Source organism: Pavona decussata, unplaced genomic scaffold (genome assembly GCF_977016875.1).
Source record: "Pavona decussata unplaced genomic scaffold, jaPavDecu1.1 SCAFFOLD_186, whole genome shotgun sequence".
Taxonomy (NCBI): domain Eukaryota; kingdom Metazoa; phylum Cnidaria; class Anthozoa; order Scleractinia; family Agariciidae; genus Pavona; species Pavona decussata.
In genome coordinates, this window is record NW_028145595.1 from 2,373,914 (window position 1) to 2,385,814 (window position 11,901).

At 38.6% G+C, this 11,901-nt stretch overlaps 1 protein-coding gene across 1 annotated transcript; it reads right to left on the reverse strand.

The window, feature by feature from the left end:
• Positions 1–1,997: 1,997 nt before the first annotated feature.
• Positions 1,998–11,526, reverse strand: LOC146462678 (general transcription factor IIF subunit 1-like). The gene is made up of 10 exons (XM_085085485.1): positions 11,345–11,526; positions 10,462–10,547; positions 8,526–8,595; positions 7,785–7,978; positions 6,258–6,558; positions 5,642–5,738; positions 5,220–5,378; positions 4,520–4,732; positions 2,883–3,032; positions 1,998–2,760 (listed from the first exon to the last, which is right to left on the reverse strand). Exons 1-10 carry the CDS (start codon positions 11,411–11,413, stop codon positions 2,387–2,389), a joined length of 1,713 nt encoding a protein of 570 aa, XP_084941611.1. The 5' UTR covers positions 11,414–11,526; the 3' UTR covers positions 1,998–2,386.
• Positions 11,527–11,901: the final 375 nt, after the last annotated feature.

Below are 11,901 nucleotides of genomic sequence, written 5' to 3' on the forward strand. Positions count from 1 at the left end.
GGAGAGGGCCTGTCGGCATGTGGACATTTTCGTACTTTTTGACGACTACTTGAACTTTTAGATGGCCATTCTTTTTTTTTTTATGGCCATCCCCCTTTTTGGCGACCGTTCGGTAAAGCTTGTGATGTACAAACCCTGCCTAAAGATGATGAATATCAGTATTGTGCTGGGGTTTTCGCATTTGACTTTGCTAAGGCGTTTGATTCTGTTGACCATTTTATTTTATTTAACAAGTTTAAAGAACTACCTATTAATCCTTATATTGTGAATTGCATTGGACGATTAACTTTTTATTCAGTAGGCAACAAAGGGTTATATCCGACGGCAAGATCACCCCCTCTCTGCCCATAAATAGGGGTGAACCCGACAAGGCATTATCATCTTGTTTTTACACATGAAATTTAATGTAACAGGGTAAAATTACGAGACGGAAAGCGCCAAAGGGAAAGGAAGGAGGAGGAAAAAGCTCCATCTGCTGGAGAAAAGAGAGCGGAAGAAAGAAGAAAAAGGAGGTTAGAAACACAACGAAGGGAGGAGGAAAGAAAGAGAAGAGAAGAAGAAGTGGAAACTAGAAGAAGATTAAGAAGAAAGAAAGAAAGGAGTTGAATGAGGCACAAGTTGAATGAGGCACAAGTTAGAAGAAGGGAAGAGAGAGAGAAGAGAGAGAGCGAAAGGAAAGGGAGAGAGAAAGAAAAGAGAGAATGTTAAATGGATTTTTACCCTTTCCCGCCAAAGAGTGCCATATGGCACTAATCTCGTACCCAGATCTCCCACGGTCAGGCATTTCGACATCCCGAACCAACTGAGATCAGGGTACGAGATTAATATAGCACAAGACGCAATTATGAGCTCAGTATTTGGTCAATTTGTGTGAAATTTGCACAACCAAAAGATCTTGGACAGATCTACAAATTGAAGGCATAAAATCATGCCCCCCTCCTATACGAGACTTGATTTACCACCCCTCAAACTTTTGGATTTTTTTTTCTTTTGTACGTTAAGGGTCCAGCTGATATCTTACAACAAGCAATGCACTGAGAGCTGTACATTAAGCTATAGTTTAGGGGGATACCCAGTATGTACAACGAATAAGAAAATTTTCAATGTTTTTTTTCTTTCGTTTTGGACTTTTCTCACTCTAATATGTGACCTCTTCCATCTCTGTTGGTGTGATTTATAGCGCACCCCAGAAAATACCTTTTAAATGGTATACCACATGTGGTCTCCCAGTTCATAGTTAGCGATTTAGAAAAATTCGACATTTCCCTCGGGCGGGAAAGGGTCAATGGTAAGTCGGGCGCGGGTCACCAGGACCTCGCACACGTCCCGCCATGTAAATATCAGGATTTGTGACTCTAAAGAGGACAGGCAGAAATCCACCCACTTCCGGTCATGACGTCATCTCATCATCATTCTTTATAACTATCCAATGACATGAAAACGAGGTTAGGGTAACCCTTATTACTATGCAAATGTATTTGACTCCCCCCATTGGTTTTGTTACCTGTCCATCATTTTACGCTAATTTCTCGGTTGCTATGGTAACTCACTTTGATGAGTATCTGTCAAATCTGGTCACAACCAGCGCATAAGACTACTAAAACACAAAGTTATATTCGTTTCAAAATCTCAGCCGCGGGTAAATTCTTAAAATAATTTATTCTTAAAATTTCGCAAAACACGGCTCAAGAACATAGCCCAGACCCGAATAAATGTTAGAGCGGTTTCCAATTGAGCGTCGCAAAACCAAAACCAAAGTAATTACTCTGACCAATCGCAACAGATGTAAACAACACAACGAGCCAATCACAATTCGAATCAAATACTTGTAACCGGCGCCAAGCGCGGGAAAACGGGTGCGGCCAAAACACGATTGGTTTTGGTTTGGATTCCCATTGGTTGAGAAAGTGGCGCGAGTTTTGTTAACCAATCACAGAGCGTAGTAATACAATACCAAAGCAAACGCGATCACAAAACCAAAAAGGTAACACAGCAGATTATCCGACATAAAAGCTCTTCTTTATTTTTGCTCGCATTACTTTACAAATTTGACCGCTCGCAGTCCATTACAGTAATACCCATGAGAAGATCTATCATGATCCTCAAAATGGATGGAAGAGACTCGTCTTGTTAAAAACGCAAAGATTTTACTGTACATGCATTCTTTAGGTTCTTTAAAACAGAAGGCATTGTTGCGGAAACATTGTTGCTCAAATCTTTACGTGTTTCTGCGCATGGATAACATTCGTGCGAGAGAAAAAGATTCTCTATCTCTCTTCCGAAAAAGGGTTCAATTTTTCTGGTGCAGATTTTCTGCTGAGTTTTTTTATGATTTTTCTATAATTTTAGAGGCTAACTGTTCCCTCTCGCTGGCAAGTTTTTTTCCTCAGTTGGTCTGTTTGAGCGACAGATACAATTTCCCTTTGATAGTTTTCTGTTCGGGCTGCAACTTCCTCACAATGGCAGCAATCTTTTTCACAGTCTCGTCATTCGATAACCCTGTTCGTTTGCTCTTAAACTTCTGCAACAGGTCCTTGCTTGTCATAGGCTTTCGCGTGAGGTACCTTCTCACGGCTTCTTCGGTGATCCCCTGAGGGCCTTCCTCGCCGCCGGTCGGTGTTGGGGTGCTTGTTCTTGAACCACCTCCTGTCCCTACTGAAGATGGTGCCGGAGATACCCGGGGCTTTTTAGAAGCCGGACTTCCCTCCTCTCCTGTATTTCCCTTTTTGGTGGCGCTTGCAGGGCGCTTCTTGGCTTTGGCTAGAAAAGTTATAAAAAAAAGTTAGCAAATGATCAACACACAGGGTGTACCCGGTCGGTCCTGATTCAATTAGGAGACAGGGGTGAGAGAAGAGGGGTCGGGTAGGGAAGGCTATACTCACAAGGTGTACCCGGTCGGTCCTGACTCAGTTTACTAACAGCAGCAGCAATAGTATTTGCAGCACCATCTACATTAGCAGTAGGAGTTGATGAGCGGCTGTTGGATGATGTACTGGAACCACTGCCAGACTTCTTCTTTCTTTTCTTGTCACCTTCACAGATTACAAACGAATTCAATTAACAAGGTAAATTTTTAAAACGCCGTAGCTGGTCAGTAACAAGCCTTTAACTGATCAGCGTCAAATATCTCCTTGCAATATCGATGCTTATTCAACCTCTGAGGTCATGAGAATTAAGGATATCATCACCGAAGGGGAATTTTCTTGATATTTTAATAACTTCTCCCCAGTACTTTTATGAGAAAAGTAAGGGGACAAGAGAGGAGAACTTGTTCTTTGATATTAGGGGTTAAAGGGTTAAGACAGTGTTACACTACACAACATTTCGTTCGACCTGTCTTGCATTGAAAAAACGTAACCTTAGTTTAAATCTAGAAAAATTTGAAAACACTCTCGCAGAAACATTGTGACAGATTAAGCTTTTCCCTTGTTAACTGGGCAAAAAACCTTTGAAAACAAACACAATGATTTATTGTCTTAAAGAAACAAAAAACACCAAGATGCTTTTCCAGGTGAAAACTTTGCTTCTGCAGAATGTATCCCATATCAGCCAATTAAGAAATAGTTTATGAACCTAGTCTAATGGCCTTAGCTCTTACGAGTCTCCTATAGCTCAGTGGTAGAGCATCGGAACTAGTAATCGGAAGGTCTTAGGTTCGACTCCTGATAGGAGCACTCGGATTTTTTTTCCGAGTATTCCTGTGTCACTTACTGAATAATACACCATTCTCAGTTTATGTTTTCTAGTTCAGCCAGGCCCTTACGTTTGAGGCATCACGACAGATAACGGATAAACATGGCCACTTAGTCATTTCTGCCACTTACCCTATACGTAATTCTAAATCTATCTTTTGTTACAGGAACAAAGAGCCGCGAGATGTGGACATAAAGGTTTCCCGGTTTAGCCGTGCAAGACACTTTGCAAAAAGGAAACTTTCCATCTTGGAAGGAAATAAAAAATCTTTGAATCAAGTCAAAAACTCTGTTGTTTCCCGGATGCAAAAACTTTTGACCGCGCGCGAACATAACCGCCAGCTACACAAGCTATTTCTTAGTCGCAAGTATTGATATCTTTCAATGATGATATCGATTATATGGATACTTTGGTATTGGTATCGGCCTCGCTTGCATTAAGCTCGCTTTTCCTTTGAGTTACTTCGCATTAGAGCGGTTTTCAATTGAGTGTCGAAAGTTATTTCGCGTTTCGTTTGGTTTTGCATTACTACGCTCTGTGATTGGTTAACAAAACTTGCGCCACTTTCTCCACCAATGGGAATCCAAACCAAAACCAATCGTGTTTTGGCCGCACGCGTTTTCCCGCGCTTGGCGCCGGTTACATGTATTTGCTTCGAATTCTGATTGGCTCGTTGTGTTGTTTACATCTGTTGCGATTGGTCAGAGAAATTACTTTGGTATTGGTTTTACGACACTCAATTGGAAACAGCTCAAAAATGTAGTTTGACAAAACCGCCCTTTACACAGGCTATCGGTAACGGTATCGAATTAACCTGTAGTTTTACCTTGTAAAAAGAGTGCAGATGTTCCTTTCACCTCGTCCTGGTCAGGATCCTCATCTTCCTCGTCCCACGACTCTCTCCCTTCCTCTCTATCCAGCATATCCTTTAACTCATGCCCAGCTTGTGTTAGTTCATCCTCGTCTTCGCTTGACGTCTCCTCAGCATTCAGATCATCTTCAGCTTTTGGTTTACTTACCTCTACAATTTTTACATCCTCTGTAAAGCAAAAAGGTTTGACAATTTACAAGTAATTCTTTCAAATACCTTGGTTATGAAGAGTGGATTGTACTTTTGAGTTTTCAATCTACTGAACAGTTCATTAACGTGATACTACAGTGTATAATTACAGTATTAACTTTTGAGTCTGTGGATGAAATCCTAAAGTGTGACCATTCAAATGAAAGCTACTGAGCAGTACTTTCCTGTGGTGCTGTTTGTTATGCTGCACAAGGTGGTTCTAACTTTTGAGTTTGCGGATGAAATCCTAAAGTGTGACCATTCAAATGAAAGCTACTGAGCAGTACTTTCCTGTGGTGCTGTTTATTATGTTATACAAGGTAGATCTAACTTTGGGGTGTAAAAAAAAGTAGAGGGCAGCAGTTTCACGTGGAGATAAAGTAGGCATCTACAGGAATACATAATATAATGCAATGTCTAAGAGAATACTCATATTCACCACACAAAAAAATTCAAGATGTTTCACCTTCGGATGATGCAGAGCTGTCTGACAAATAGTCGACTTCCTTGGAATCTAAGTAGCCATCCTCTTCCGAGGACATGTCACTGTCAACATCAGAACCTTTCTTTTTCTTTTGTTTTTGCTTCTGTCCAACTTTATGTTTGTCTTTCTTGCCCCTTTTATCTGCCAGAGGAAGAAGAGGAACATTTCAATTACCACAAAAGCAAAGTTGTCCTACAAACCTGCATTGTAATAAGACAATTTCATTTCTCGTCTCTACCTAAAACTCAGGGGTTTGTACAGACAAACTATTTCATGTACTGCTCCTTGTGAAAACGCATTACTGAAAAAAGTTCATCTGGATAAATATAGTTTTGATGCCCTAATCACGGATCAAATTATAGGAAAAAGCAACAGAGAAGAAACAATTTTTATTGTTTAAATACCTTCCTCTTTTTTTGTGCTGCCCTTATCGTCATCGTCATCATCATCATCTCCGTCATCTTCAGACATTGACAACTCTCTTTCATCATCGTGAATGATCTGCACAAAATAAATCCAAAATAATTTCATTATAAATAATTCCATTCTGTGTGGCAGGCATAATAAGGGAGGGCCATGGGAGAAAAATGTCCTAGAGTGCCAAGTTGGCTACAATCACCTGTTTCAATGTTATTGAAACAGTAAAAAGCAAAAATAGCGAATAACAAAAACAGTTAAAAAAGTGAATGGCGAAAACTAAATTACAAATAAACTATGAGAACTATAAACAAAACGCAGTCTTTGAAAGGTGAAAAACTAATAAGGACTAATTATTTAGACCTGTTTATAAATTTTCATACATGCAAAAAACTGATATGAATAATTATTAAACAATTGACAATTAGTTGAGAATGTTTCTTTGCACGCTCTGAAGGTTGTTTGTTTCTTGCTTTTTATTCCCTTGTGAACATCACCTTGCATCCTTGTGAATGGCTAGAGAAATTACTTCTGTTCTGGTTTTACAACACACAATTGAAAACTGCTCTACATCCATTGTTTGTAAGATTTAACTGTTCTTACCAAGTTTGCAGTTCTGCTGGCTATTTTAGATTTTTTCTCCAAGACGTTCTCCTCTCCCTCCTCTTCCTCCTTGTTATCCTGCAATCTTTTCTTCACCATAACAGAAAAATAATTCACTATCTTTTCACGGCGATTGTATTCCTCTTCAGCCTCATCAACTGTGAGTGTCTGGTATTTTATGTCGCCAGTGAAGTTAAACCAGTTATTTACAGGTACTGCTTCAAACGCACCATCCTCACACTGGGTCAGAATGTAATAAGAGGAATTCTCGTTGATCCCTGCTTCTTTTCGACCAGTAAACCTACAAGACACATTTTACAATAACTGTCAATTTCCTGTGTGCTGATTGGCTCAATGCTATTGTCTATAAGAGTACACACAATAAAATGTCAGATGTAATGCGCACTTTCTCAATGGAAAATAAAGCCAATTTCTCTCGTACTTCTTCCATGTTATTGTAAAAAACAAATTGACAGGAGTTTTTTATGGTCTATACTCTTATAGACCATAGAATGACAAAACTTAACAGTGAAACCACAAGCCACTACTTGAGTTTTGAACGTTATATGACATCACTTTATCATCTATAAGAGTAAAGCCCATAGAAATAAAACCATAAAATTGATTTATGCTATGGCCAATAATTTTCAGATGAAAAGCTTTGCACTTTTAAGCCTCACTTTCATAACGAGGTTCACAGGAACTTGGAAATGGCCTATTATGCCCATTGTTCAGATTCTTTCAAAATAACAGTGCATACCATTTCCAGAATGTGCCATTTTGAAGAAGTTGTGGGACCAGCTGGCATTTTAATATTCTTTTGTCTGCATTCAAATTAGCCTCACAAGCCTCGTTCAAGGTGAAATATTATTTTGATTTTTGAACTCGGGAACGAGGTTAGTAAGGCTAATTCGAATGGAAACAAAAGAATACTAAAATGTCAGCCATTTTTGCATAGGGTCTATAACTTTGCTTTCCTCAACCTTATGAAAAGGGTTTAACCAACTGATCCTAATTTTCTTTCTGTAAATTGAACCCACATTTCTTTACTGTTTAAGTTTAGTCAAGAAATGGTTTATTGCTTCCAACCACCAGGAATTGATATTATTACTACTGAGTACATAAAATTATATCTGTAAGTAAGTCATTACAAAGAACCAAGAACCGTGGTCAGAGAGAATGCTGTATGCAGGCCGTATGTCTTAAGGCAGAAGAAGTAATTCTCACACTCGTTAACAATCCATCAAGAGAAAACAAAGAAAATCACCACTGTGACCATGGTTTGGATATGTGTTCCTAATTACCATAAAATGTTGCCAACTTTAGCCTTGAATTTCTCCAAGAATTATTGATCATTTGAGATGCCATATCAAACACTCAAAAGTGTGTCTCATAGGATATTCAAACACCTCAAAGTTATTATAAACTAGGCTGCACCTCATTTTTTCAACCTACTTCTCAGTGTTTGGATATCTGATAAAACACACCTTCTCGTGTTTGATATATTACTTCAAGAAAAAAACAAACCTTCTTCCACTCTTGCCACCAATTTTTAAATTCCATGGTGCACTCTCTGGGTCCTTTGGTTGAGCGACAAAGCCACGGCGCTTCTTACGAGCCTCTTCCCTCCTTTCTCGACCAAACTCACTACCCGCACCAAATGAGGGAAGATTTTCACTGTCTTTTTCTTCTATTGAATCCGTTTGGTGGGACATCTGCGCCTTTAAAGAAACATTTGCATATGTTTAGAGCGGTTTTCAATTGAGTGTCAAAAGTAATTTCGCATTTGCTTTGGTTTTGCATTACTACGCTCTGTGATTGGTTAACAAAACTGGTGCCACTTTCTTAGCCAATGAAAAGTTAAACCAAAACCAATCGTGCCTCGCTTGCATGCGTTTTCCTGCGCTTGGCGCCGGTTACATGTTTTTTTCTTTGAATTCTGATTGGTTCGTTGCGTTGCTTGCATCTGTTGATTGGCCAGAATGACTACTTTGGTTTTGGTCTAAGACACTCAATTGAAAACCACTTCTACCCCTATTAGTATAAATCTACAAGTGTTCTGTCATGACTGCTGTTCTCTTATTGGCTACGCTACTCACTATCTATTCTGTTATAGATAGTGAGTAGAGTGAATAGTGCCAGGTGTGTACTGCTGCAAAAATAGTAGCCAAGGTTGCCCAAGAAATTTCTCTAGGCTCCTTTCTAAGGGAATGGGAGGTATGGATATTTTCTAGAACAGCGCATTCACATAAAATTACATGTATGTACCTTTGAAATGGATGAGATGTCAACTTTAGTACTCTGGAAACGCATTATTGAATACTTTTTCGCCAAGTTCCTTCAAAAGAAAATGAAAATGGAAAGGTCAGTAGAAGTAGACTGTTTATTCAAACATTACAAGGTACACTACACTAATTAAAGGAATTAGAGCGTAACTACAGGTCTTGTGTTGTATTTTAGGCTGATTTTTTGTATTGCTCAAAGTGTCTGGCAGTGAAGTTTTGCATGTTTCCTTCAATTTAGTCAGAGAAAATCACTCTGTGTATTTTCCCTTCTGGTTTGCACTGTCTTTAGTTAGTTTTTGAGAAAAATGAGGGCAAAATATCAAGTTAAGAAAAGAAATGCAAAGAAAAAAAAAACACAGAGAAATGGTCTTTGATTAAATTGAAGACAACCTGCAGAAATTCAGAGACTATTGAGCAAAATGAATGCTCTCAGTCCTTCAATTTCTTTAAAAAAAATTAAACAAGCTCTCTAATCACTCAATTCTCCACTCCCTTCCCCCCCCCCCCCCGGGCCCTCTCCTCTCCTCTCCCACTCCCCTCCCCTTCATATATCCTTCAATTGGCAGATGTCAACTTAACTTGAAAAAAATAATAGTAACACAGTCTGATTTCACATTAAAGGGGAAGTATCACAAGAATTTGATGTCATTTAAAAACCCAAAAACGTTTGTCTGTCAACAGACACAAGAAAATAATTGTCTAGTTTTGTTATAAATTATCACCCCTGAGAAACAAAACTGTTGATTAGTGCCTCTAGTCAGAGACAGAGTAGGTCGGAATGGATTGAAACTTGAAAAATGTTAGGGTAACGTTTTTCAAGTTTTCCCCTTTTTGTTTCCAAAATGTGCTAGAACAGATCAAGAGATGTTCCTTCACAATTTGAGTTGATTTCTTTCCTCCTTGTTGTTCTAGAATTATTTTGTAGCTAAGTTACATGTAAGGTCTTATTTTACCATTTTCAAGAAAAGAGGTCAAAAACACCATGATACTTCCCCTTTAATTTTGGTCCCTTCCTATAACACCACATCACATAGTACGCATTACTCAATTTCATTAGTTAAGAGCTAGCAGCAGAATTTGAACTTGAGGGAGCTTGATTCTTATCATGTGACGACCATCTTGTTGACCATTTAATCAGGAAAATTGGGCTTGTGATAATCTCATTTCAACTCATAGCACATCCCTTTAAAATTACACAACACAGAACCTTAAATTTCTTCATATGATGTTTCTTCTTGGGAAAAAATAATGAATTCTGTTAAAAAGTTCCAGACATGCTTCTATAGAATGAGGGACGTTCAATAGATTTCTATTCAACAATGGTTTGTTAAACATCAACAGACTGTTTAATTTCTTCAAGTTCAATGAACACGGAGAGCAGTAAGTCATTGATTCAAGTTTCTTTCTTGCAACAATTATATTAATTTTGTTAACACAAGGATTCCCACAAATTTTAATATCTGATTTCTTACATTGAAACTGCAGAATACATGTACCCAACCACTCTAAAACCCTTCTTGAAAAGTGGCTATGCTGCTAGTCAGCTACAAAGATAACTGTTTTAAAAAGTCGCAACATGGCTACAAAGTTTCATAGCCACACAGCTGTATACGTATGTAGCCCAATAGCCCCACAGCTGCAAAGCCACAAAGCCACAAAATCACATAGCCTGAAAGGCATACCAGTATGTATGTCTCATTCTTAAAACATGAGAAAAGGAAGAAGTATCACAAAAAAGCCCACATAGCTGCGTATCAAGCTTTTTCCGAAGTACTGCATACATTTACGTATTAAGCCACCATAAAGAGATTTGAGTGCTGAATCAATGAAAGGCCAACCTGGCCAACCCCTGAAACATCAGTTTTTAAAAAGGGTATGCTACAGTTTACTTTGTGAAGATTGCTTTTTGAGTCTCCTACCGTGGCACTCGGACTTTGTAAAAACTGCCGTTAGCTGCAGAGCCAGTTGCGGAACCAGAAGCTGAAGATTGTGACATACCACTCATCTACAAAAAAAATGTCACACAATATTTAAACTGATGGTCATCAGTGAAGCTATAATTAATAGGCCTTATCACGGTTTTCGACGCCATTTTGATGGGTAGGCAAACAGGCTTGAAATAACAGTGTTTGTATGGGAATCCGATGTCAAATAATTTTCATAAAACATCGCTTCTGAAAAATTCATGAACTGGAAACTTTTTGTACTAGGAAAAGGATTTTAAGAACAAACTTGGAAGGACATAGCTGTGACAGAAAGCGTCCAGTCGTGTTTTGAACTTTCCATACATTTCCCTGTATTTTTTCCCGCGAACTATTTTTAGTAGCAGTTCACGGCTGGTTCGCTATAGAGACAAATGTATGGAAAGTTCAAAACACGACTGGACGCTTTTTGTCACAGCTACATCCCTCCAATTTTTCTTTTAAATCCTTTTTCTAGTGCCAAAAGTTTCCAATTCATGAATTTTTCAGAAGCGATGTTTTATGAAAATTATTTGACATCGGATTTCCATACAAACACTGTTATTTCAAGCCTGTTTGCCTACACGTCAAAATGGCGTCGAAAACCGTGATAAGGCCTATTTTGTTGCTACTTCGTAATTTTATGTGGGAATTGGTAAATATAAGCAGTTGACGATTCTCTTCATTCATATTACCAAACTATTATCATGTCTTGTACAGCTAACAAACAGTAGCACAGGAAGTATTAAACTTCCTGCTAAATTATACATGAAAGCTTACATGTAGCTTCACTGTAAAGCTTTCCTTTCAATGACAAGTTTATATTGAACTGTTTGTTTACCTTTTGCTGAAGGATCGGTTTCGCACTCAGTTGCGCCGGAGAAGCAGTCATCTGTCTTTGCATTTCCATTCTTCAAGACAGTGCGGAAGAGATCAAAAAGAAAAGGAAAGTAAAGAACGACACAAAGCCGACAATGGCGAGTTCACCCGACGGAAGCCATCTTGAATGCTTAGTAACCTCTCTCAACTTGGTAGCCACGCCAGCTAAGTATCCCCAGTCGATGCCCTCTCCCAGATCTTGACATTCTTAAGGTGGGGGTTCACCTGAAACGCCGCTTAAAATCGGTCAAATGGAAATATCTTGTTTGCATTTCAAGCAACACAAAAACCCTCCATTCATAACACAAATCAATGATTTGGGGTGTTTTATGAATTTTTGGGTGATTTTTAGGTATATTTGGAAGGAAATAATTTTTCTTGAAGGATTGGTAAAATTAAAAGAAATAAGAAATGTTGAAGATTTAGTGAAGTTTTAAAATTAGAATTTGTAGTTAATAATTAATAGACGGATAACAAGTTAGTCCACTAGCAACCTGGGGTGCTCTTGCGTGGTTATCG